General features: G+C 44.4%; 1 protein-coding gene across 2 annotated transcripts in view; it reads right to left on the reverse strand.

The window, feature by feature from the left end:
* Positions 1-27946, reverse strand: part of ntn1b (netrin 1b) — a 44172-nt gene that overhangs the window by 12404 nt on the left and 3822 nt on the right. For both annotated transcript variants that reach the window (XM_017416730.3, XM_017416729.3), the window contains 3 exons: positions 8414-8602; positions 3875-4024; positions 922-975 (listed from right to left, as the gene is read on the reverse strand). In XM_017416730.3, coding sequence (XP_017272219.1) covers positions 922-975; positions 3875-4024; positions 8414-8602 — 393 coding nt within the window. The remainder of the gene's footprint in view (positions 1-921; positions 976-3874; positions 4025-8413; positions 8603-27946) is intronic.

The raw sequence follows: 27946 nt of genomic DNA on the forward strand, positions 1-27946 counted from the left end.
CCCCCCCCCCCCCGTTTAAAGCCGACGTCGCGTCATTAGCCCCTTTTCGCGCGGGGCGCCGCACTGGCCCGCTGCACCGGCGGCTCTCGTTAAGGTCCGACCTCCCGCTGCGAGGACAAACGACCCCCCACCCCCACCCCTTTGTGCGCCACGTTCATTCCGCCAGGGGGGGAGCACTGCTCCTAATTTGGAGGGTGGTGTCTGTTTTGGCGTTTTTCTGACAGACGTCCAAACTCCTCGCCGCTGCCCCCCCTTTTGGAGTCACTTCTAGCAGGAAGTGGGACTCGCAACAAAGCTCGGTGAAGTCAGCGGCGCCGCTCGCTTCAGACGCTGATCGATGACCAGAGCTGACTCGGTCTGCTCAGACACACCAGGATCACAGTCGCACCTCGTGAAAAAAACAAAAGCAGACAGTAAAAACCAGTTTACAGACCATTACTGGAAATTAATAGCGAATTACGTCCGACTGATCGTATAAAGTCAGCGCTGCGACATGGATACTCTTGTTTGGAACACAGTCCCCAGCGGGGCTCCTCTGCTGGCGCAGCGTGCCTTGATTGAAATACAAACTGGTGCAAATGAAGCATGTAATCAGATTAGGGCTGAAACTCTGGGGAGGCTGCAGGGCAGGCTGGGAATACAGGCGGTGAGGCCGCAGGGAGCGCTGGCAAAAATATCTGCAGTTTACATCAGCGGCTGGCTGATCTCACTGACATGTGTTGAGTTTAGGAGTGTGGAAAAAAAAAAACCATGCCTGCGCTTGAAACACACTCACTATTACACACACATTCATCGTTTGTTTTAGTGCATACAGAGGATAATATACTAAGATACTGTTATAAACCAGAAATAAATGAAGGTAAATTAGGATGTGTTGTTCAGAGTTTTAAGACTGATAGAAATAATCTCCTGGTTACTCACCAGATGGCTCCTCGTAGCTGTTATAGGTGGATGTTGGAGATGCGACGGGGATTTCTGTATGAAAGAGAGGAAAATATAAATTTCATCTTGTATCACTGCAGTCTACTTCTTTTTCTTTCAGCTCTTTTCTTTTTCAGGGGTCTCCACAGCAAGTCCTCCTCCATCTGACTCTGTCCTCTGTCCTCACTCCAACTCCCTCCATGTCCTCTCTAACTGCATCCATATTTGTCCTCTTTGTCTTTTTCCTGGCAGCTGCGTCTCTAACATCCTTCTACCAATATACCCACTGTCCCTCCTCTGCACGTCCAAACCATCTCAGTCTGGCCTCTCTACTTTTATCTCCCAGTCCTTCAACCTGTGCTGTACCTCTGATGACCTCATTCCTAATCCTGTCCATCCTTGTCCCTCCCAAGGAGAACCTCAACATCTTCAGCTCTGCCACTTCCAGTTCTGTCTCCTGTCTTTTTATCTCCAAACCATACAACACGGCTGCTCTCACCACTGTCTTGTAAACCTTTTCCTTTGACCTTTGCTGCAACTCTTTTGTCACAGATCACTCCTGAACCTTTTCTCCATCCACTCCATCCTGCCTGGACTCTCTTCTTCACCTCTTTACCACACTTCCCGTTTTCCTGGACAGTCGAAGTCCTGCACCTTTGTGACCTCTCCTTCTTGTAGCCTCACCGTTCCACCTGCCTCCCTTCTCATTCACACACAGGCACTCTGTCTCTTCCAGCTGACTTTCGTTCCTCGTCTTTTAAGTGCATACCCCCACCTCTCCAGGCTCTCTTCCACCTGCTGTAAAAAGAAGTGGTGCTTTAAGTTTTAAAGAAAGGTTGGAGTTCAGTTTTTGGTTCAGAGAATTGTAAAAAAAAACTCCTATGTGTAAGTTTCCAGTTAATGTCTGTCACTACTGACCTGGCTGAGCTGCAGGTACAGCAGTTAGATGTTATAAAAATGTAATAAAGCACCAATGAAGGCAAAAGATCATCATCTGAAATTAAACTAGCATGCCTTGAAGTAATGCACGTAACTAAGGTTTACTCTCAGCTACTACCACACCACATTTCTGCCCTTCATGGCAGCAGACGATAGGAAAAAAAGGAGTTTCTGATTAATGTCCTCCTCCCTGCTGGCCCTGCTAGGCTGCAGGTACAGACATCTAACGCCGCTGGTCCTGTCCAGTTTAGAGCGTTAAACATCACAAAAAATAATCAGCTTTGCTCCAAGAAAAACAAATTCCCTCCAGCTTTTTTTTTTACCACCTGGTTTATCTGCGGCAGAAACCCTGCTCCGGCACTTTCCAGGGGTTCCGATTATCACTGTGGATTCTGGTCAAACGTGTCGCTCTGATTGTTGGGCCACAAAGAACAACCAGGCTGCGCAAATTCATTTATATGAGTGGACAAGCCCCTAACACGTCCTCCCGACGTCCCCTGCTGTCTTATCTCCTCGTGCCAGCCAGCTACTTGACTCTCCTGTCTAAAGCAGCGAGCGGAGACCCATCTCCGCTCCTGGGAGGGCCTCTGTCGTTTATTGCCTAGAGCCTGGAATCTGCAGGCTGGAGATACGGCCAATAAACATCTCAGCCGTCGTTCCCTGAGACTCGTTTGGGGAGATTTATCGTGAGACGGGGCCGTTAACGGCGTCGAAGGCAAACGGGGTCGGGTTAGTAACGGTCTGTTTGTCCAGCCTCGTGTTTAAACAGCCAAATATCTATTCTAAATATTAGAGCTAGGTTATAATAGCAGCCAAAGAAAAGTGTCAGCCATGTCCTGTTCACTTAAAGCTGTGGTCAGACACACTTAAATATATACATACAGTCACTTAAATCTTTTGAAAAGGGATGCTGAAGGTACCAGGACGTCTTTTAACCCAACAAGTCCAAGACTTATTAACTCTGAATAATGGGACAGTCCAAGGAACTCAGTGAAGACCGGAGAAGAGAAGAAACTGCTTTGGATGTTCAGGAAACTCCCAGCAGCCACTGCGGCTCAAGGCTGCCATGAAGTGGAAACTGCTGGAACACCAGCGACACTGTCCACAACGTGGCAAGTTTTACATTAGACTGATTGGCTAAGCTAAATGGCTTCTGGAGCAAAGTTTATAATTAGAATGGAGGCGTCAAGGTGAGGCTTTCGAACCCAAGAACACTTCAACCATCAACTGTACTTATATAGCGCCTTTTCAGCCAACCAGGCCACTCAAAGCTCGTTACAACATAATCTGTCCTCATTTACTTCTACATCTCTACACAGCTAATCTGAAAAAATCATTCTATAGAGACTAATCAGTGCTTTAAACTCCATTCACACACTGATGGAGCACATCGGAGGCAATAAGGGCTTCAACACGTGACTGCTGCCAGGAATCGATCCTCCAACTCTCTCACTGCTCTAACCGCTGATCCACAGTGATATTATCACGCTGTGGGGCTGTTTCACTGCAAGTGGTACTGATGGTGCACCGCATCAAATCTGCCCAGAGGAGCGGCCAGATATCCAGCCCGAATCATGCCAGAAGCTCGTTGGTGGCTACAAAAAGCCTGTGGCTGAGGTGCAACTTTCCAAGGGTCATTTAACCAACTATTAGTGTGTGTGTGTGTGTGTGTGTGTGGATATGTTTGTAAAATTTTGACCCTGTGTGGTTTAGAGAATCTCCACATTAAATTCAAACGTGTGCACCTGATTCTTGTCTTTAAGACAATAAAGTTATAAACTATTTTATAAAATCATTTCACTCTGAAAAGAAAAAAAACAAAACAAACGAGTTTGAATAATCAATAAAAATCTAAAATGAACATTAACCATATTGAAACTTCTGCCCACTCTTCTAACAGAATCTCTTCATTTTTTTAAATCCTACATATGAAAGTTTTCAAACAATGACTGGGTAAAAAAATAAATAAAAAAGCCCGACTGGTTAGTATTTCTGAAATCGCGGTCGTCCTTACTGATGCACGGGGCGATGGGGGAGCGGCTCTGCTGGTAGCCCTTGGCGCAGCGGTTGCAGGTGATGCCGGCCACCCCGTCCTTGCAGGGGCACTGGCCCGTCGTCTGGTTGCACGTCTTCCCCGCCGCCCCGACTGGGTGGCAGTCGCATGCTGCATGGGGGGGGGGGACAGTCAGGAGAGGCGACATGTACGAGCAAACAAGCTTTGGATCGGAAAAGGGAAGCATCGCTTGGATTACAGAACCAGAAACAACAAATATCAGCTTACGAACGACTCCAGTGTGTACAGACGTCTCCTCTGCTGACTCTGAATCTTCCTTATAGTGTAAAAGTAACATGGGTGCTCAGGAGAAGGCCTCAACTGTTCGGCAGGCTGTGCTGTTCTTTCCTTTCCATCACAGATGAAGAACTGGGCCTTCCACCAACTTAAAACCTCAATCAAATTAGCCTCCACCCATTCCGGCTGAACGTTTCTTTACTAGAGCTGCTCTGGAAGGCACGCGGAACAAGTAAATAACTCGATAAATTACCAGAATTACGCTTTCACCAGATTCTGCATCGGAGGGGCGTGTGAGCGGCGTCCCCAGAGCTTTTTTTTTTTTTGGATATTCCTCTCTTTTGTAATCTGACTTTTCAGATTCGATTTCCAACGTAAAGTTGTTTTTTTGTTTTTTTTTGGCAATAAGCTGCTCTCAAACAGTCCCCGAATAATGTCTCCCATTAATCGGGCGAGCCGAGCGCACTTCAAAGTCTCTTTCGGGGCTGTTAGTTGGGAGGACCACATGGTAAATGTGAGAATTTTTCTGTTTGGGAATGTGTGCGTGTTCTGCCAGTTTTTTTTTTATCGTAAAGCCGCCGTTTGAAGTTAGAGCCCAGCCTACATGTGTTCGAAGTACCGGCAGAGTCATCTGAAATGTACTTTAAGGGCTCCAGTAGGCGCTGGAATGTCCTTATGAACGGAATAAATGTTGTTGTTTTTTTTCAAGAATATCAAACTTCTCTGCTTATGTGTAACAGAAACCTGAGCCAAGTCTACGTCTTAAATATAAAACCAGTTCAAGCATGTTTTAGAGAGCTGCGAGACTTCCTTTCAGATTATACGTTTCTTTCCAAAGTTGTGGTAAAGTTTCAATACACGAGAAAGCTTCTGATGGAGACAAGTGTTTCGTTTTTGACCGCCTTCGGTTTCGTCTTGATGCCTCTTTGTGACCGACGGTACGCAACAGTAAAAGCTTCGCTTCGGCGCGTTTTTACTGCAGGTGTCGGTTTTAATCGCAGGCTGTAAACGCTAACCGTGAACGTAGCCTCCAGGTCTGAAAAGCGAAGCCAATAAACTAGCGCTTTAACATGAAAAAAAAAAGAAGCAAGTAATAAAGAAGGGATGGGCAGCATTTTCTTTTTTTTAAGAGGGCTTAAATAAAGCAAAAGCAGAAAAAGACTGAACTGGTAGCTATGCTAGGAGAGACATTCAGGGGTTTTGTTTTCTTCCTTTTAGATAAGTTAGCTTAGTTAGCATGGTTGAACGAAAAATGTCAATTAGAGCACCTTTATTTTGTACTGATTATGTGTGTGTGTGTGTGTGTGCTTTGATTGTTGTAACTTGTCTTAATCTGTACTGCTGTTTGTCTCGCCTCTAACTCTTAAAAAAAAAAAACATTTTTAACCTTAAGTTTTTTTTTCTGGTTGAATAAATGTTAAACAAAAAAATAAATTTGTTTAAGCCTGCAATCTCAAACCTCAGGCTCTCCCACCGAAAACCAACATGAAATTTTAAATGTTTTTCACACGTGATCACATGAACGCGTCGAAAACGTTTCCAAATCGAGTGGGAAGTGTGCGGAAATCATGCGTTTCACGTGTCGATCTCATAACTTTTCACAGGTACAATTCTGATTTTCCACACGTGAATTTCATCTTTTGTCTTGGTCCAAATCCGCGCAGGAAACACGTTTCACAAATGCTGTACGTCAGTTTAATGTTCTCACATTATGTCTGCATGTGAGGCTTGAGGGGGGCTTTTTGGTAACAGAAAAAGATTTTTTAAAAATGGTTTCAGAAACAATGACTCTGCGGCCTATTTTGCTCTATTGTTACTTTGTACACAGAAACCACAACAACAATGAAGTCGTTTGCTGTCACCATCAAACTGATCATCTGCTGAAACGTTTAATAACTGAGAGGAAATCTTGAACAGCATCAATGGGAAAAAGAGCAAGTTGAGGGAGAATCTTTAGGCAAGCTAAAAACGTTCTTTCTCCAGATTTTTATGTTGTTAAAGCGGGCGTTATCGCCACCTAGTGGCACAGTTTGGGCGGATATTGTCATGAACAGAAAAAAACAAAAAACATCCGTTTAAGGAATTATGCAGAGTAGCCCAAACCTTGACCAACCGTGCAAACGAAACTTGTGTGATTTGTACAAATTTCGTGTGTTTAGACTTACATGTTTAAGAGCTGGGGTCACAATGTGGGTCACAAATCACCAGGTTGGGGGGTTTTCAGAGATTAAAATAACTTCTTAATGAATTGCTAGTAGCACCTTCTCCTTATGTGTTAAAAAAGAGTAGTAGTCACAAATTGATTTTGGAAAACAGTATAATTGTCCGAGCTGTTTGTGTGATCATGATTTCTTTAATAAACAACGTCTCTGTTCTTTGACCAATATTAGTCAGGATCATAAGTACAGTTTTTTGGGCTGTAATGTTTAGGAACCACTGGGTTAAGGTGTTTAAATCTGCTTTTGTTGTTTAAGGTTGCCTCCAGATTCATAAAACTCGTCGTCTTCTGCTTATCTGAAGCCTTTCTCACAAGGCCTGATCCGCCTCATCATTCTGCTTTTATTGTATAAAAGGTAAAATGAGCGTTAACCATCCCAAACTGCAGCTGGTCTGTCTGGTTGCAGCGGGACAGCGGGTGCAGTGAACCATTTACCAGCTCCATCTCTCTGGACTCGCCCACGGCTGAAAGTGCCAAAAGTGAGCAGGGATAGGAGAGGAAAGAAGGAAAAAAAGAGCAGCCCGTTAGAAGTGGGAGGCGAGCGCTGTGAGGCGTGTTTACACTGTGGTTGATGAGGGGTGAAGTTGTTAATCTGGGAATTAAAGCGCGAGCCGCGGGAGATGTCTGCGCCGTGTGGACCCTCCGGATAATCAAACTCTCCAGAGGACGTTTGCTGACATGTGAGGCGTTTAGGGGAACGAATGAATACAGGTTTCCTCCTGGTCGGTGTCGGCGCTGCTCTGGACTTCCTGTCCGACAACAGCAGGAACGATAAAAACGGTCTTAACTGATGTCACGCCGGACCATGTTTGGCACTCGGAGGAGAACGGCAGCAATCAGGAAATCCGGCGCAGCGAAGTAGGCATGTGTGAGGTGGAGCAAGGCGTTCGTACCTGTTTTTAAAGATCTAGCAGAGACGTAAGGATATTGCTACAACGTTAGACAAAACTGGGAAACTCCGGCTCCGAGCCCTGGAATGGAACCACTCCCAAATCTAGATGACAAAAAAATGTCCCAGCATGGCTGCAAAGAAGCATTTGTCATGTTTTTAAGCCGAGTGCAGATGGTCTGTCAAGCTTGTGTTCGGCACAACGCTGCCACGTGTTGCGAATCACACCCAGGGCTCTGTTTTGTTTGACAGACGATTTTACGTACTTTTCCTTTCCTTTCATTTCAGCCGAGGAAATCAGAACTACGATACGAGGGCTGCTGTGGATATCACGGCTGTCGCTGCCTCTCTTTATGCAGAAGTTCTTTTTATCATTCGAGGCACAGGGAAACAGCGCTTCAGAAGTCATTTGGGTCATTTTCAGCGTTTCCGTGAGGAAGAAGACATTTCAAGAAACGACCGTTTTGGAAAAAGCAGTTTTATGGCTCCCCTTAGTTCTTAGTTCTCCTATGCATTTACACCATAAACAAAGCTTTAAATGAGAAGTCTGTCGCAGGCTTTTAGGCATACCGATGTGTATGTTTACCAGTGGGACGGGGTAGGGTGGATGCATCTAATAGGATGGCAAAAGAAATACGAAGAATGACAATTTTATTTTTTTCTCCACTTTACCTGTAACTGATTATCAAAGTCAAGCCTTTTTAAACAGCAGAGATCATTTTCCTGTGCACGTTCAGCATCTTATTGTTCATATGGCTCACGCGCACCAGGATGGGTGCATTGTGAAATTATTTACAGGCGTTCTGTGGCAGCAGTTTGTTAGCTCCGTCTTTCCCCCCCGGAGGAGCATCCACACAGAAGGAGCTCAGCTTTTTGTTTCCCCACATATTAATCCTCAGCAGCTTGGTCTCAAACCTGCTGTTTGCTTACACCTGTGTGTGTGTGTGCGTGTGTTTGGCCTTTTCTGTGGTGTTGTATGAACAGAGCAGACCGGCTATCGACGAGACGTTTCCACAGATCTCGTCTTCTCGTGAAGCGTTCACCTTGTTAGTTTAAGTCTGCATGTTTAAATCAAAACCCACCTTCAACACGAGGACATTAATAAGCCCCGCACACTTTCGGAGCGACTTTGCTCGTCCACGTTCGCAGCATTTACCTTTGCAGGCTCGGCGGTGCGAAATCGACTTGGTCATGTCCCTGTAGTAACCCTCCTTGCAGTAGTGACAGTGCCGTCCCGCCGTGTTGTGCCGACAGTTGAGGCAGACGCCGCCGCTCCTGCGGCCCGACAGCTTGTACAGCTCCATGTTGAAACGGCAGCGCCGGGCGTGCAGGTTACAGTGGCAGGCTGCGTGGACAGACAGACGTTTGACTCTCGTTTTGCATCTCAGCTAAAACAGCACAACATGGAATCAGTTACTGTACGCTGGGAAGTGATTATCGTACCACTGACAAGGGCAGCGGGTGATTTCACCTTTTAGGATAACCTCTTTAGGAGTCCTTTTTGTCAATTTTTAGATGTGTGGGATTTTATTCACTTATTATTTTTAGTTACTCTCATTCAAATATTTACTATCACCTGTCAGTGAAAGCAGAACAATAAATACACATATCTCCATTTAGGGGGTGAATTTTTGAAAAATATTCGCTTTTCTCACTAAAAACTGAGTTGCAAATCCAGCAGGAACTCTTTCTTTGTTAATAAAAAAACCCTAAATATTTATATGAATGTGGACGGGGCGATAATTTTAAATATTAACTTGTAAGCCATGATATTTAGGCTCGTACTGTATTTGTGACCAATAAACAGTTGATACTGGGAGGGCTTTGATCAAGGCTTGTTTTTAGTTGTAGAAATTTGTTCCGACTGCTCAAAGTATGATTCTGGAGACACTTCAAGCAGGAACTGACAGTGGCTGAAAGGTTTATAAAGTTAAATCATTTTAGTCCCTTTCACATTAGACATTAACTCGCCAATCCAGTCAGAATTAAATGGTTTTTCCAAACCGAGGCCGTTTAAAAAGATATCTACAACAGGTAAAAAAATTATTGCTGATAACATTTTCACTGAACCCCGTTTAAATAGATCTGAACTACCTCTTTAAGATACCAAGAGAGGTTGTGGTTGACCTCTGAACCCTGCTGGTGTCAAACAGGAAACGTGACACTTAATGTAGCCTGTTAATTAAAATTAGCTCCTGTTAGCTCCCATTAGCTCCTGTTAGCTCTTTTTAGCTCCTGTTAGGTACCCCTAAGACCCTTTAGCTCCAGTTACCTCAAATTAGCTCCTGTTAGCTACTCTTAAGACACCTTAGATCCCGTTAGTTCCTGTTAGATCAAATTAGCCCGTTAGCTCCCTTTTATTTCTGGTAGCTCCCCTTAGCACTTTTTAGCTCCTGTTAGCGCCCGTTAGCGTATCTTGTGCTAAACAAAATGCAACCTGCTGAAAAGTTACGCCATCTCTTCACAAATATCAATCGTTTTACACAATCTCTGAGATCCGGTGAACTACTTTTTTGCTTGTTTGGCCAGATGACACATGTACCGTCCATATGAGTGGCCTTCAGCAGTTGCTAGCATTTAGGTAATCTCCCCCATTGGCGCGCCCGACTTGGTGTTCTTACAAAAAGATGCGGGCGGTAAGACGGTCACATACGCTTTGTGTTCATCAGAGCTCTGAATCACGTACGGCCTGGCTCACACCTGCCACCGGAGACCGGGGCCGGCAGGTGGTCGGGATTCAGGAACACTCCTTCTGAACCCACACACACACACACACACCCAAACACACTAAACACTGATGTGTTTGGCAGCTGTTGTGAGCTTATCTCCCACACTTCCCTCTACACGGCTGATCCAACATGCTCAAAACCAGCTTTGAAGAGAGCTCTCTTAAACACACACACACACACACACACCCTTTCCCTCTCAGTGTTAGCTGCTTTCCTATCCCAGATGTTATCTCCTCTTAAAGGAAGTGTGAGGAAAAATGCAAAAGGGCGTTTGTCGCGAATAGGTGATGGAATGCTGCAGAAAGTCAATGCTGGTACGTTTCGACATCCTCGACTTTATCACAACAGAGCAACAGTCGTTTTGAATTATATGTGGGGAACTTCCTGTAATAATATCACATTTGGCTTGAAATCATATCATTCGAAGCACCGGACGGTAGAATAATAATGAAGGAATACAAAATTAAAGGCCTAGCGTTCCCTGAAGGAATGCATATTTCCCACTGCTTTTCATGCCCGAGTTTTTAAAGTAAGATCGTCTTACGGCTGTTTTGGTCAGCTACCACCACACCAAAGCTTAGCAGCACATCTGTAAAGCTGACTGAATTACAGCCGTGTTTGTGTTGTCTAAGGTCGGTTGGCTGCGGCGGCCATCATTAATTGGGTTGACTCTGAAAGGTGATCAGTCATAGACGTGTGTCCAATGAATACTTCCTGAATGTTTCATTAAAATCCGTTCAGTGGTTCATGAGATATTTTGCTAACAGACAGACCAAGTCGAGTCCAAATAAGCAAAGGCAAAAACTCAAACAAAGAACTTGTGCAATCTGTTGGCGTTCAGGGTACGAGTTGAGGATCGGTCTGAGCTACTACCACACCAAATTTGAGCTGGATATCTGTAACGCTGACTGACTTATAGTCATTTTTGTGTTTATTAGACCCATTTAACTGTGGCGGCCATCTTAAAATGCACTGAATCCAAAAGTTAATCAGTTGTAGATGTGCATCCGATGATTACCTTCTGGGAGATTCAATCAAATCTGGCTCATATTAGGAACTTCTACTGGATTTATTTCGACGGAAGCCTTCCAAGGAACTCCTCTTCAAAAGTTCTGAACTGCTCCTTTAAAGGTCGAACACTTAGCTACGGTGCTTGAGTGCACGCAAGTAATTTTTCGGGTGACATTAAATTGCAGATCTCAGAACCGGGCTCAGTTTCTGCAGGGGGGGGGTGTTGTTCGAGAGCAGTGGCAGGCTCTGACTGGAACATCCCAAAAAAGGGAAGGTGTCCTTTCCGGCTGCTTTCAAGGGCCTACTTAAAGCTGCGCTATTCCGATCTATTTATGTTCAAGTGCCATCTATCAGGCGCTTGCTGCACAGGAAGCGCTCCTCGTGGGTGCGCGCAGCGGAGGAGGATTAGTCATCCCCCCGGTGGACTGGTGGAGGCGGCTCTTCCCCCCGCCTGTGCAGGGAAACACACTTTAGGAACGTCTGGACGCGTCAACGACAATTCGGATGCTCGGGGAAGCCTAATTTTCTCAGCTCCATCGGCAGTTGTTTACGCTTCCAGGATTGGGGGTGTCTGCGTGCGTGGGGGTGTGTGTGTGTCTGAGGTTCGGGGCCGGATCTTGACAGAGAAGAAGCTTCTTTAGAGGCCGGCTGGAACGATGGCGGTGTGATTCCAGCTCAGTTGTTGTTTATCCAGAGCCAATGACGCCCTCGCCATGCATCGTCCCGCTCGCTCCCTCGTATCGGGGCGCCGCAGTCTCGTCTCGGCCTGTGATCTGATTTGAAGGCGGCGCGTACCAATTACATGGCACCACTCGCTTTAGCGACCGTGTCGGACGCAAACACAGAAACTGCGCTCGGGGTCAAGTGCCCCTAAAGTGCTTACATAACACGAGCTCCATACGTGGGTGATATTTCGTTCCATGAAGTGCCTTTGTACTTTTGATTTTTATGTTTTTTTTTCTAATTTCCCACAGTCCACTGCACTCCAATGAGGTCGCAGTTTGAATATTTTTCAAGTTCTGCTGGAACGACGCAAAACTTCACAAACTTTGTGCCTCCGACCACATCGTCTTTGGTCATTAGATAGATCCCAAAGCTGAATCCAGAAATACATTCATTTTCCCGCAGAGTTTTAATACGAAAACGCACAATTTAACGATTCGGGTTTTAAAGTTACACCCTTCTTTTACAGGCTTGGCTTCACATTTTGTTCTCCATGAAGCCATAAAATAAATCCAATGTATAACGTAAACTGTATTCATAATAAAAAAAATTAAATAAAAAGGTTTTCATGTGTCTGTTTCGGTTAAGAAGTTGACAACATTATCAGCACAACCAAACCTTTTTCCAAAAGTTTTCATGACAAGGAAGACACAAATTCTTACTTTTTTGGGTTTGTTTTTAAAACATAAACCCAAAAATATATATATGTGCTGTGGTCGTAGCTGAGAGTCATTCACAACACGTACTTCAAGCAGTATAGGATGAGGTACTTTCCAGATTTGACCAAAATAAACTTCATTGCCCAGATTAAATATGGCCTTTGACTGGGAGCTGAAATGGTTAACAACCGACAGGAAACTAAACAGAATCAAAGAGAGAGAAAAAAATCAGTTAAACTAAATTTGACGCGTTCTTCCTCTGCATTTTGATTGTGTTCATGTGGTCATTCTCGCCACCTAGTGGCTATTTCAGTGTTTTTTGTTCGAATATGTAGACGGTGGAAAAAAAAGAAGAAAAACTTAGAAAAAACTTAGAAAACAGTCGAGCCGTACGTCTACAACCGATTCAATCCTGGAGTCAGCTTCGTTCAAAATGGCCGCCACCAATCGACCTAATCTAACACAAAAATGGTTGTGAGTCAGTCAATTTTACAGACACTGAGCTCAAATCTGGCATGTTTGGAGCTTAAAGTCATCTCTGGGTGCTAACTTTGGCAAAGTGGTGGCAAAATGCATCCCTTCAAAGAACGTTCATTTTTAAAACTCGTAATTTTTGGCTCAGATTTAGTCACTAAATACACCCAGACAGGTGTAGTTACAGTGGTTTTGGCTGTTTGACTTTACCCGTCAAAACAAGCACCAGCGTCAGAGAGGTTTCCATCCATTTAACCGTCTCTCAGCCGTGTTGCCTTTAAGCTGCACCACCTCAGGTGGCCCGGTCCGCTCCAGCTGATTGGACCTCGGCTCTGTTCAGACACTGAGAGAATACGGTGGGAGGATGGGCTGGGTTAGAGCCTCTCATCCACACAAACACTGCAGGGACTGTTCGGGTCTGTAGGCTGGTTGGAAGAGGGGCGTCTGATGATGACATCATCGTCGCATCGCTCATCGTTCCCTCGCAGCAGATAGTAAAAAAACAGGATTAGTTGATATATTTAACTATCCTGTGATTAAAAACAACTAAAGCCATCTCATTTATGCTTTACGAAATAAATAAAAAGAAACATAGCTGTATATATTAGGAGTGTAATGGTACTTTAACGTGCGCCTTGGTTTTGGGGTTGCCGTTTGGTGCAACAAGAAGAAGGAAGAAATACTAAATGCTAGTTTTTATTTTATTTTTTTTAAGCAGACAATTTTCCCAGAAGTAGAGACAGATACTGGTCTCTTCACCAAGAAAAAAATAATAATAATAATTAAAAAAGTGACATTGTCTTGTTTTTGTTCGTCCAAACTGAGCTGTAAATGGTGCCCTACGAGTCATACAAGGAAGTCGAATAAACTCCGGAAAATTATCGCTGGTTTGAGAAAATAACGAAAAAGGTGTTCCCGGTGATCGTCATCTAGCTCCACATCCTCGTCCCAAACCTCCGTACGGTGCCCCGTGGTCATTTTCCTGGTGTTCACCTGGGAGCTGTTGTGTTTACTGTCACCTCTGTAGCCTGAAGCATCTTGTCGAGCGTTATCTACGGTGGCCCGTGAAGTGCAAACCACATCAACAAATCACTAAACACGACAACATTAACCTACTAAAAGAGGTAGGTACCAGTGGGGAAACATGCAACGTCTCTGATTGGACGATGACGCCGTTTGGCTTTTGGACCGGAAGTTACTCTGCCTGTAGCACGTTTTTGAAATGTCACCGGTGACCCAAACGTAGCTGTAGCTGCCTCTGTCCAAGGATATTTTGATTCAGGACATACATACGAGGTGACACTGGACACGCTCAGGACCAATCAGGTTCAGAAGCCAAACGGCGCCGTCGTCCAATCAGTCCAATTGATGTGGTTTGCACTTCAGGGCCACCGTAGTTATCACCTCCGAGGCACATTACCCCCAAAGAGAACTTCTGTCCTCCGGCTTACCAGGAAAGTATTCGGGAAAGACGTGGTTTTCATTGGAACTGTCATTTATGAGGGAGGTTTTCCCCGCCTCCATTTTGTGACGCTTCCGGTGTTGACGCTGTGAGGTCCGATAAGGTGGTCTTTGTGCCGCCGCCGACTTTGAGTCTGACTGTGGAGTGGTTCCCCCGGTGATTAACGGCTTCGGAGCGTCTCCAACGCGCATGCCTTTCACCTGACAGTTTGCCTCCCCCTCTCTCTCCGTGGAGGCGGTGTGGGAATGACTTGCAGGCTTCGTCTCGCCGCGCATGAAGTCATGGCGGGGGCGGCGGCGGCGGCGGGGGGGAGGGGTGGGTACTTCAGACATACTNCCGCGCATGAAGTCATGGCGGGGGCGGCGGCGGCGGCGGGGGTGAGGGGTGGGTGTTTTTCTTTACGAGCGCAGCCCTGTGATCTCTGGTGGGGATCGATTAGTTGCGCAATCAGGCCGCTGTGTGCTTTTATATGTGTGTGTGACTGCTCGTAAACAGTTTGGTTGCCTGGCAAACGGGGAGAGGGGTGTGTGTGTGTGTGTGTGTGTGTGTGTGGCTCGACACAAACAGCAGCCCAAGTCCGTCTGGCTTCGGATTGCGCCAGAGGGTAACGCAGCGCGACGACTATAATTCGGGGTCAATTAAATGAAACTTTCCGAAGCTAATCAATGAATGCGCATCTACAGCTGATTAACTTTTGGAGTCCACCGGTTTCAAGATGTCCGCCACAGCTAACAGACCCTTGAAAAAACAAAAAATGGCTACACCTCTGTCAGATTTATGGACACTGAGTTAACATCTGGTGTGGGAGTAGACGAGAGTCATCCCCAACATGTACACCAAGTGCTAAATGTTCACACCAGATCTTTGTTTAAAACGTGGTCATTAGCTATTGGAACCATCCCTGTTTGTCTGTTAGCAAAATATCTCATTGAAACTACCAGACGGATTTTAACGAAACTCTCAGAAACTAACCGTTGGATGTACTCGTACAGCTGATTAACTGTTGGAGCTAACACAATTCAAGATGGTCTCCACAGCTAATCGAACTTAAAAAACACAAAATTGGCTGTAACTCAATTGGTTTTCCAGACACTGAGCTAAAACTTTATGTGGTAGTAGCTGAAAGTCCTCCTCAACACATAGTCTGAACGCTAACAGATGGCTCAAGATCTTGCAAAATCACGTAAGACTGATTGTAACAGGGTTTTTTTTCCATCGTTGGACCTAAAACGGCTACAACGCCCGCCATTTTTAATCCTAACAGGCTTTTACTTTAAATGTTCAAGCTTGTCACTTTCACCCGAACCTTCGACCAACACAAGTTGGAGACTGAATCTCGTGTTCGAAAAGTCGGAGTTTCGCGTCTCCTACCGACCGTTAACAGGGTGTAAAATAAAGCAGAACGGTGACGGATCTGTGAGAAAGTCGCATCCGTTTGAGCGATTTCACATTAAAAAGCTCCGGACTCCTGCTGTGTCGGGGTGCGTTCTGCTTGGCGACTTGTGTATTTCCTCCCCTCACAGGAACCAGAGCGTTTCTGTATCGTAGGTGTGGAACCAGGCTGACAGGAGGGCCGTTTCCTTCCTCGTGCAAATTTATTTCCTGAACCTAATGGAAGAGTTAAGCTAAAAAAAAATAAAATAAAATCCTCTGTCCCGATCGGCTTGATAAGCAAATTCTGGTCCCTCCTTGCTGATTCTTAGGGGACCTTTCCTGTATGTGAACAGGAACAAGTTCCAAATTTTGAAGTTTTGCTGTTGTTCCTTATTTTGGTTTTCATTTATTTATTTATTCTTCTTACACCAGGGATCATCAACAAAAAAGGTTCAAAAGTAACTGTTTTCCCTAACGGCCCAAGAGACGTATTACTGCTGATTTAGGCCCATAGTCACGTTTGGTTAATGTTCCATTTACAATTAAACAGAACAGCACCTTATTCTGTTAGGAATGCCTCTCAGCTAATGCTAGTAGTAGCCGTCTCTGTAATGGGTAAGGTTCATTAGCTGTGGCAGCCATCTTGAATCGGGTCGACTCGGGACGCAGGACGTCTGGCAGCTTGTATTTACGGTGAACCTGACGGCAGACGATGGCAGCTTTTGTGTGTTCTCCAAAGACCTGTCCAGGTTAGGGCTGATCTCCGGACCTCCCCCCTCAGAGCTGGATCAGGGGTAAGGTGTAAGGGGGGGGGGGTTATTTTATCACTCCGGCACGCGGCTGCTCCACTGTTCCCTCTTGTAAAGGGAGTAAGGGAGGCGGCGGCGGCGGCGGCGGCGGCGGCGGCGGCAGGAAGCCACCAGGCTGTAAATCAGACAACCCAAGTGACGGCCCGCCGTTCCTGTGGCGTGTTTATTGGGCTTGTTCTCCACCGTTCTCCGAAGACCTCGTTAGAACCATCCCACATTCCCCAATTCCAAATGATCTCTCCTGTGGGTTTTCTTTTTTTTTTTTGAATTGCGTCGACACATTTAGCCCCTCTGTCTTAGCCTTCACTGAACAAACTTCACTTGCGAATGTTTTCCAAACGGCAGCTTTTAAAACCGTCCGTATGATCGGGTCCGATTAGGGTCGCTTCAGGAAAATCGGTGCAGGTTAAACACTCACTGTTAGCATTTCTGCAATAAGAAGTCAGCCAGTTAACTAATGGGAGACGATTGCTTTCATGGCAGCGCCCCGGTCTGGAGGGAGAATCATTTTTGGGAGAATCATTTTTGGACTGAACCAGTCCCATTTAACCAACTTTAACTTAGTCAACATAAGAATAAAATGAAAACAAGTGGTTGACGTTTCATCTTCGGATTGCTCCTTTGGACTGAGCTTTGCCAGGAGAATTTGCTCCATCAACCTCTGATTATTCCCAGATAAAGACAAATGAGACTATCGCTTTTAGAACCATAATGATGACGTCTAATCTGCGCACAGAAACCCGACAAACAGAAATTAAAAAGAGTTCAACAATGTGACAGCATTAATGGCTGCAGTCGGTCCATTTTCACAGTATCTGCACAAAAAGGCAGATATTAAGTACCTTTATTAGTGAGGTTGGATGATATTTTATTGATGATTTTTTATTTGGAGCTCAGAGTTTTATTTCTACTGATCCTGGGTACCTCCACCAAGGGAGCGTCTGTCCGTCTGCCTGTCTCATAAAGTTATAAACGGATTTTCAGGAAAACTTTAGGACGCGTCAAACATGGGACAAGGAACAAGGGATTAAAGTTTGGTGGTTAAGGTCAAAGGTCAAGGTCACAGATCAGCCCGTGCTCTAACTCTGCAGCTGGATAGCCGGAATGTTAGACTCCACAGCTGGAAACCTCATGGGTCATGGGTGATCACCACTGATTTCGAAGTGACAAGGTCAAAGGTGAAGGTCACAGATGACCTTGAGCTCCAACTCTGCAGCCATGTAATGGAGGACAATTACACTGCACAGCTGGAAACCTCTCAGGTCAAGGGTGATCTTAATTGATTTCAAGGTCATGGGTCAAAGGTCAACATCACAGGTGACCTGGTGCTCTAACTCTGCAGCACTATTCAACCATGTACTGGAGGAAAATTAAACTGCACCTTTAGACACCTTTTAGATCAAAGATGATCACTATTGATTTAGTAATGTAGGAATGTCAAACTCCACAGCTGGACACCTCATGGGTCAAAGATGATGCCTGTTGATTTCAAGGTTATGGGGTCAAAGGTCAAAGTCACAGGTAACCCTTTTTGTTTCCTCCACCAAAAAAGTTCTGTTTTCTGTTGTATCCGTTGGTTGGTCTGTTAGCAAAGATCTGGTAAAAACTAAAGAACAAGAAATGTTGGGGTTGAAGCAAAAACCAATGGATTACATTTTGGTGCTGATCCAGATTATGATCCGGATTGGACTATTTTGTAATCGCTCTCTGAGTTCATAAAGTGATTAAAGTCCTGGATATTCAAACTCTTCCTCCAGTAAAGAGAGGCAAACTGAGATTGAGAACCACTTCTTTTACGGAAACGCCAGGAGGTCGGTGTGACGCTTCTGTTGCGCCCATGTTCCTTTTTTCCCCCCCAGCTCTCAGCGTTTGTTCTAGTTGCTGGGCGGCATCCAGGACGTGGCACAGAGCTGAGAAGGAAAAGGGCTTGGTTTCTTCCTGGAACGCACCGAGCACAGAAAGTTAACCTAAAGTTGAAAGTGCTGCTCCGAGCCATGGATTAATGGACGAATTCACTGCTCCACCTGCCACTTTTGATACGTTGAAAAACATATTCAAAAACGGCACGCCTCACGCAGGGGGGCGTAGATTCTCGGCCCAGGATTCGGTGATCCTAACAATGTCCTAAACTGCTGGTTTTTGTTGTTATTGTTTTGTTTTTCCAAAGAGTGAAAGACTTAAGTGTCCACGCTTTCAAAGTGCCGCCAGTTGCTGTATTTACAGGAGCTTAACTCACGCGCAAATCACCCTCCCTCTTTACCCTGCGGTTTTACAGCTTGGAGCTCCACAGTTTGAGGCCCGAATCGAGAAAGCAATAAAAACAATTACTTAGCTAATTAGCTAATACCACTTTTATTTGACCTATGTCACGGCTGATAATAACTAATTACTGATAACTATGAGACAGCAGATTACTTCAGAGACACCTGGTAAATGAATTAATCTGAATTAAATAAATTCAAACCGTCTTCAGTAATCTAACAGGGTCTTTCTCTGTTCTGAGGTCATCTGTAGCTTACTGCCTGAGTGGGAAGTAGATACATGTCACCATTTGGTATAACTGACCTTCACTTTCTGTGTAAATAAACCTCACGGCAAACACACACGTGCAGCGGCTTCACGCAGGGTTTTCCCGAGGGAGGAAAGTGTAAGCCACGCGTCTCTAATCTGGGCCAATCGCGGAGGAGGGGGAGAGGTGAGGAAGTCACTTTCCCCCCGTCGTTGGGAGCGTGTGAAGGAATGACGAGCCCTCTGGCCCCTCGGTTGCTGCGCTGACCGGGACGGGAGACGGGAGGAAGGACGGAAACACGTCTGCGAGGGCGACTCGGAAGGGGAAAGAGTTACGGCAGGTTGGATGACGGCTTCATTCCCACCCCCTCCCACCCTCTGAGCAGATGTGGAACTCCGGGATATTTACGACCGCCTCGGGAGCAATATGTGGTAGCCGGTGAGTTCTCCCTCTCCTGGATCCATCCTGCCGGGTATCCCCCTCAAATCCAATAAGTGCTTCTTCATTCCCGCTCGGAGAAGAATTGCACGCTGGGGTGTAGGAGACGGCGAACGGGAGGATGGAGAAATCCATTACGGGGGGAAAACGGAGCCACCTGGAAACACCCCCGCAGACGCTGTGTGGAGAAATAAATATGAAACTGGAGTCCAACGAGTCCAATTTCCTCCTTAAGGCATGACTTTTTTTTATGTCTCAAAGTGTTCTGGATAAGTTGGCGTTAATGAAAGGAGACGTGGAGCCATTAGAAGTTTGGTGGAAGATTAAAAAGTTTACAGAATTGCAATAACGGCAAGACGATTGCCAAAAATAGTAGAGCCTGCTGGACCTAACACAGCTTTTATTGAAAGAAATCATTATTTTGTTTCAGACAGGCAAAAGGCTGCCTCTATGTGCGCATTTGTCTGTTAGCAAAATATCTCGTGAACCACTTGACCCATTTTAATGAAACTGTCACTAAGTAATCATTTGATGAACATTTACAACTGATTAATTGTTGCAGTCCATTCAGTTCAAGATGGCCACCACAGCCAGCTGACCATAGCAAACACAAAACTGTCTATAACTGAGTCAATTTTACAGCTACTGAGCTAAAACTTGGCGTGGTAGTAGCTGAGACTCATCTCTAACACGTACTTTAAGAGCTACACATAATGTGACATCGTTGCCTAAAAACCTGGCTTTAACTGACGGGGACAACCCTGTCTGTCCGTTAGCACAATATTTCTTGAGCCACTGGACAGATTTTAATGAAACTTTCAGGAAGTAATCATTGGATGCACATCTACAGGTGATTAACTTTTTGAATTAATGCAATTCAAGATGTCCATTGCAACTAACTTACATTAGCCATCACAAATTTGGTAATAACTTAGTCAGTTTTATAGATAATGCAATAAAGTTGCACATGGTAGAGACCGAGAGTCATTCACAAAACCTACTTTGAGCGCTAACAGCAATATTGCAATGTTGTGTCAGACTTTGCATCACATTATTTTTCAAGCTCGATCAAAACGGCTGGAATTTGATCGTTTCTCATCACGAGATGAGCCTCGTTTAAAACTCTTTCACGGATCGTGGCAGGCGATACTATAAGCGCTCCTTAAAAAGGACGCCACAGCAGTGGAGACGTTCCCTGCCAAAGGAGCCCAGCTTCGCCTCCTTGATGTTCTCTGGAGGGGAGGAGAGTGGGTCAGTAAGTGACACTGAAGAAGCGTGGTGTGTGTGTGTGTGTGTGGGCATGTAAGCGGCGTTGTCACTAAGCTGGCTGTGTCGGGTGGCAGCGCAGCAGGGGAGCTGGCCGGGGGTCTGAAGCTGAGCTGTGGAGCGTGTCACTTCCCTCCCACACCCCCCCCTTTCCCCGGGCCCCATTAATCATTCCCAGCCTGGCCCTGCCGCAGCACCTCAAAGAGGCTCGATGTGCGCGCACTAGGTGGTCCCGATGCCACCCCGGAGGCCCACGTCGAGGAGCCCGCTTCGCGTAGACAGGCAGTGGACACAAAAGCTCGAGTGTCCGCACGATCACGCACGGCGGGCCTGCTTTTATTGTGTCGAGTCGGGGAACAATAAGGGCACAAATAAACAAACAAAACAAAAATAAACAGCCACTTGCTGTGCAACAACATCGAAGGACACTGAAAGGAACTGTATGTGACCTCTGAAAATTTAGATAAAAAAATGTCCAATGTTCAAACATTCATGTGTCACAAATGGACTATTTAATCCCCATTATTGAGCCAAAATAATTTCTATATGCTGGTTATCCAAACTGAGGTTGTTCAAAAAGCTGTCTACAAACAGGTAAGATATTAACTGTCAAAAAGTTTAAAAAGTCTAAACTATCACTTTTACAGGAGCCGTAACTCTCTAACTCCATTTGAATACTACTTATGTACTTATTTATGCATCAGTCTTCAGGTGGAAACTTTTACTTGTCGTGAAGTAAATATACTTCATTGTTGCGTAATTTTATTTAACAATCTTATGAAATATTGCAAGCTCCTAAAAGATTTGTTAGCCCTTGGAGTATGTGTTGAGGACTCTCAGCTCATCACGTCGAGCTTTAGCTCAATTTCTGTGAAATCGACTGAGTTATAGCAATTTAAATGTTGGGTTATGTTGCAACCATCTTGATTAGGGCTCCAAAAGTTAATCCGTTGTAGTTGCATATCTAATAATTACTCTCTGAGAGTTTCATTGAAATCTGTCCGGTGTTTCATGAAGTGTTTTGTTAACAGGCAAATAAGGTTGATGCCAATATCGAATGCCAACAATTAAAGCAACAATTTTGTGTAATGTGCAGTGCTTCGAATATGTGTTGGGATTTAGTCTCAGCTGCTAACACACCAAATTTTAGCTCAGCCTCTGTAAAATTGACTGAATTACAGCCATTTTGGTATTTTCTAAAATAAGTGTACATCCAATGATTATTTTGGGAGAGTTCCATTAAAATCCATCACGTGGTTCATGAGATATTTTGCTAACAGACAAAATAAAATGAACACAAACACACACGGGTAAATCTTTCGCCTTTCGGCAGCAAGCGAGAAGAAAGATTGGCCAAAATTTGAGTAAAGATTTAGAAAAAAAAGTTTATTTGAGGGATGCTGTCAACACAAAAACTATATATACTTTTTTTGCACACACTTTTATGGACCTCAAACTAAAGGGTGAAAATCGTGAAACTTTAATATCTAATTAGACGTTAAAGAGCATGGCTGCACACAATCACAAATTAGATTGTGCTGCAAATTTAATTTAACGTGCTCGTGTTTAGCTCCAGTTTACGCGACGTCTCCATCGTCACAATGTGTCACAAACCAGAATATAGGTTTGGAACTTTCAGGTTAATAATCCGTAATTTTATATTAATCTACTAGATTTATTTGTAGTTTTTCTTTAAATGTGATATTGATGTGTAAAAAGTTCAAAGCATTAAATCAAAGTAAACCTGTCTTCTCGTAACACCCGAGACTCGTCTCAAAAATCTCCGCTCCCAAAACTCCCGAGTGAAACTTTTCTGGCTCCGACCGTCGCGTCTGTCTTGAATTATGAGCTCAACTAAACAAAATCTTCAAAACATGCAGCCTTTTACCCAGAGGACACTCGACTGTAGCAGAGCCCGCATTTTGTTGTGTTTTTTTTTTTTTTTTAGATGTCCCAAAAGCATCTCTTTGTTTTATGGTCTGGCTGTACCAGCAGAAATTTTTTTTTTTACCGGAGTCGCCGGGGCTTTACGTGGCAAGAAACACCGGAGGGAACAGTTTGAGGAGCGCGGCTCTCCGGTTGTTTTTGGAAGTGCTGCTGGTCCAGTTATCAGCGATAGCAATGTGAACATTTGGTTTCGATTTCTTTGGGAACATTAGATAGCGCCAATAAGCTTTTTTAAAACATTACAGAGCACTCCGGTCACATTTAATTTTAGCGTGCTTTGCTCCAACGAGGTGGGAAACGCGATGATTCGCGTCAAAAGATCCAACGCGTCGAATCAAAATTGCAACGAGAAAAGCTTTCAACATGTCGTTGATCGTTCACGTAGATTCATTGCATTATTTTCAATACTTTTTTACAGTATGTGCACGATTTATTAAAGGGTGTTTAATGAGCACCGTCATCACCGTTCGGTTCTTAATCTTCCGTTACCGTCACAAATTTTTGATATGCTATTCTCGCATCAGTTTTGGAAAACCCGTACAAAAAATACATCAAAACGTGCAGTTTAAACGGGATTAGTGCACCAAAAACGTCTGGCAGCAGTATACTGTACAGTGTAGATTAATTTTTAAAAATAAAACAACAGTACGACCAACGGTACATAATAATTGATTGAGGTGGGGTCAAAGGTCAACTTCATAGGTAATGATGTTGTCCATGATGTAAATTGACAAGCAGTTCAATTAAAGAACATGAAAGTGCAGATATCAGTTGCAAGGTAAAGAACATACCTCTTGATGTCTACCAACCTATCCAAACCATTTTATGATTCTAGAAGATTCTAGTAGATTACCACTCAAGATTTCTTTGGTGGAAGTGGTCTTAAAAATAAGAAAATAAGATTGTCTGATGACAGTTTTTATCTTGCACATTTGTGTAGTTACACCATGGACAACCTACTGTCTTATAAATGGACGGACTCGGAAAAATGAGCTTCAGTTTAACGGTTTATAAAACAAAGTTTGCAAAAACTATAATTATTTTTTAAGCTAGTAAGACAGCAGTAATCCTCTTTGTTCTTGGCCCAAGTAGCTAGGACTAGCCGTTAGCATAGAGCTATCTATATTTCCTGTTTATAACAATTCTACAAAACGATTTCTTTAATAAATAAAAAAACAGAACAGTTGAGGACTGTCAAAACTTCCCATCATTTGTAGAAGAAGCAACAAACTGTGATGGAAAATAAATTTGATTTTTATAGTTTACAGGCTAAATAATGCATGTTTTTATGTCCAAACTTTACTGAAGAATTCATCCAAAATGAAGGGAAGTTGGGGACAATATCACAGATGCAGCTGGTTTAGGAGCTTGTTTGCAGGAGAAGCTGTCAGGCAGGTCAACCTGATGAAAATGAAGGGTTTGATTTTGCTGATTCAAACAAATTGGTTCATTCTTTGGTTTTTTTTAAAGCTCTAACAGCTATGGGAACCCAAAAGGAAACCATTAATATGGATCGAACCAAACAGACCCGAATAGGAGGGCTGTAACGTTGTTTTCATCTGTATTGGCTGCCTCTCGGTGCTCATGTCTGTGTCTGTTAGCAAAACATCTCTTGAACCAGTGGACAAATTTCAATGAAACTCTCAGAAGGTAATCCCTGGATGTAGATCTAGAACTGGTTAACTTTTGTCAACTCAATTCAAGATGGCCACCACAGGTAGTCAACTTTAGCCAACACAAAAATGACTACAACTGAGGGAATTTTACAGATATTGAGCTAAAATCTAAAGCTGTAGTAGCTGAGAGTTTGATTCTCTTTATTCTTCAAAGAAGTTTTTCTTTCTAAAGGAGCATCTCTTGTTAAAGTGTGCCTCATCATTTGCAAACACAGCCTGATTTTATTACCGTATCATAAACGATTTTTTTGTTTCACCAAAGCAAAACACACTCCAGAAATAGACGTATCCCCTGGCTGTTGTTGCGTAAAACAAAAAGATTGCAAAAGCCACAAATATGAATCAGCTTTGAAACGCCAAACAGAGTGAAGAGGAGGCAGCGGAGGAGTGAAGGAACCTAAACGCAGCTTCTATTTCAGGAAGCGCGCAGTGGTCTGCAATTAAAGTTCAGCCAGGTTCTCCTAAAGAATTAAAGGTGTATATGTGGGTTTCCTTCGGGTACCCCGGTTTCCTCCCCACAGACGGAAAACATGCGCGTTAGGCTCAACGGTAACGCTAAATGGTCGCTAGGTCTGGGGGTGTGAATGTTTGTTTGTCTCGTTTGTCTCCACATGTCCCTGTGATGGACTTGCGACCTGTCCAGGGCGTGTACTGCTTCTCCCCAAACCCTGCACAAAAGCGGGTAAAAGAAAACGGACGGAGGAAATAAATTTGGGGTGTTATGCGAAAAACCGATCCTGGTTTTCTACCTTTTAACAAATTAAAATTAGTGTTTAAAATGTAAATAATGAGCTGTTTGAACGAACCAAGTCCAAAAAACTGTTTGCTTTTACAAAAACAATAAAAAGTTTTGTTCCCTGGAGCGTGAGAGGACTGTGCCTTCGCTGAGGTAGCTCCCAGACTGTGGAATGACCTCCTTTTGAATATCTGGCAGGTTCTTTTCCATGTCCGTTTTTAAAACTCATCTTGTTTCATTTGGCCTTCGTGACACTGTGTGATATGTGGAGTTCAGTTTAATTCAATTTATGTACTTTTATTAGAAGGCTGTTTTTACTTTGTTTCTAATTTATTTTATTCTCATTTTTCCTTGTGTGACTTGCAGATATATCTTCTGTACTGCACTTTGACTGTCATCCTCTACAGAGGTGGTCCATCCCTGAAACCTTCACCACTCCGCTGTAATGTCCAAAGGATCATGTGGTGAGCCGGTCCTGTCAGAGTCTGTTTTCTCTCTCGTCTCCTGATCAGAAACATCTCCTTCAGTGCAACTCCAGTGATAGATTCAAACAAAATGCAGTTTGATGGAATTCCATTGACGGTAAATCCAAATCAACCTATAACCGAGTTTGTTTAGAATGAAATATTTGAATAGATTTGCTACCAAACAATAATTTCAGATCATTAAAAAAAAACAACTGACTGGTGCAGTCAGTGTATCTTTGTTTAATATTTGACAGAAAAAAATGTTTCGGAACCACTGATTTGCATGTAAGATACTAAAAAATAAAATTGCTGCAGTTGTTGTTTTAACCAGCCATTCTATCGTCATTTATCTTTAAATTTCACGGTTCGTCAAAGATTGTATTTTGATTATGCTGTTGGTTTTTTTTTTGTTTTTTTTATAGAAGAAAGCTGCAGGCTGGGAGCCGAGCCAACAGCCGACTGATACCATCACATCCCTAACTTAGCTACTCTGTGGGTGGCAAACATGTTGGCTCTTTCTTCTGGACAAAGATATATGCCAAAATCCTGCTTCCTATTACCTGAGATTGGGATAGGATCTGCACAGATCTGCGTGCTGAACTTCTGGATAGATTGATAAAAACACAGGTCTGGTAAAAAAAGACAAAAAGAAATGCACCTGGAGCCGCTGGGGTGAAAGGAAGAGAGAGTGCTCGGGAAGGAGAACAAAAAAATGACTCGCTGCCGTCTTAACAGAACAGGATAAAGAGGGGGGGTGGGGGTGACGGTGAAAAACGGCGATGAAATTGGACGACTGCGAAAATTACGCGTGTGAGTGACGGAGGCCGCCGTTTTCGGCTCACCTCAAAACCCACTTGGCAAAACGGAGGTTTCCCACAGTTTCCTTCACAGCCCATCAGTCAGGCCTGTGACGGAGGGGCGGGGGTGGGAATGGGGGGTACTGTCAGGGGTCAGGGCTACGCCCAGCACAGAGAGAATATGAAGCAGCTGCCTGGGACAGGAGGGCCCGACCCGGCGCCACGTGTGTGCGTTTCATAACCAGATTCATGCCTCAATTATCAATCGAGATTTAAAGAATGGGAATTCTTTGGAGCTCGTTAAAACGCACCCCGGGGGGGGGGGTCACGACGACAACCGGGAACTTTGCAAATCCAAACAAATGCAACTTTCCAGGGAATGCATAAAGCGTGAACCTTTCCATTTAAGTTGTCGCAACTTTGCAAGCGTAGAAACCGCAGACAGACGTAAAAGGTCGGAGTCGATTTATGCCAAAAAAATGTTTAAAAGTTTTAAAATGGAGGTTTTGAGGTTTTGCCCAACAGAGACAACAACCAGCTCTGTGTCAAAAATCCCCAAAAGTGAGCGATTAGATCTGTTGAAGTGAGGTTCTGTGAAAACTGTTATAAACAGTAAATATCTTACCTGTTGCAGATAGCTCCTTAATCAACTTCAGTTAAATAAACAGAGATTAAGTCTGACTGGAACGTCGGGCTTTGGCTGAAACGTTATGATTTCCCTGCAGGAAGTGTGTTAGGCTGCGCGGGAAGTGCTACAACTAGCTGCTGCTGCCATTTGTGCTTCTAGATAACCACAGAGTCCCACGCAAACAGCTGTGTGCTTCGATATTTGTGACGACGCAAAGGTTAGCCGTTAGTTTGTCGCTCCAGGTCAGAATTACTCTTTTTTTTTTTTTTCTTCTCCAAACTGAGGTTACCGAAAGAACCATCTGCAGCAGGTAAGATGTTAATTGCTCACAGGTTTCCCACAGAACCCCACTTCAGAAGATCGGACTTATTGGTATGAAGGGATGAAAGGGTACCTTTTGTGAAACCCAAAACCCGTGTTGGTTTTGTCTCCATTTGTTGCCGCTCCGCCCGTCGTTTTAGACATTTAATCACTCTCTGTTTAAATATTCACTCAGAACTAACTGACTCCCCCGTTACTTTGACTCCATGGTGGATCCCGCTCCTCAGGGTGGACCCGTGCCACCCCCGCATGAATTAGCTGCTCACGCGCCTCCAGCTGATAGGAACTCCGAGGCTGTTGCAGCCAACATAAACGCCTCTTTCGCTTTCTTTTCTTCGACAAGACGACGGCAGTCCTGCAGGGCGGCGTCACGGGAACCTGACTCTGCCTCACTTCCTTCGTGCCTGCAACTCATAGGCGAAATGAACTCTCCCGTAACTGCGCCTTGTTTCCCTCTCTGCTGCTTTCAGCGTCGGACGCATCAAAACGGGGGAGCCTCCCTGCATGCGTCCCCCGCAGACCCGGCGGAGGCAGCCCGCCTTAAAAGGTGTCGAGCCAAACCTTCCACTGCTATCGTGCTCAGTGCGTGTTTTTATCTGCCGATGACACCAGTCGCACAAAAAAGCGAGGGGGACGGTGTGTGTGTGTGTGTGTGTGTGTGTG

The sequence above is a fragment of the Kryptolebias marmoratus genome, linkage group LG12 (assembly GCF_001649575.2).
Source record: "Kryptolebias marmoratus isolate JLee-2015 linkage group LG12, ASM164957v2, whole genome shotgun sequence".
NCBI classification, from domain to species: domain Eukaryota; kingdom Metazoa; phylum Chordata; class Actinopteri; order Cyprinodontiformes; family Rivulidae; genus Kryptolebias; species Kryptolebias marmoratus.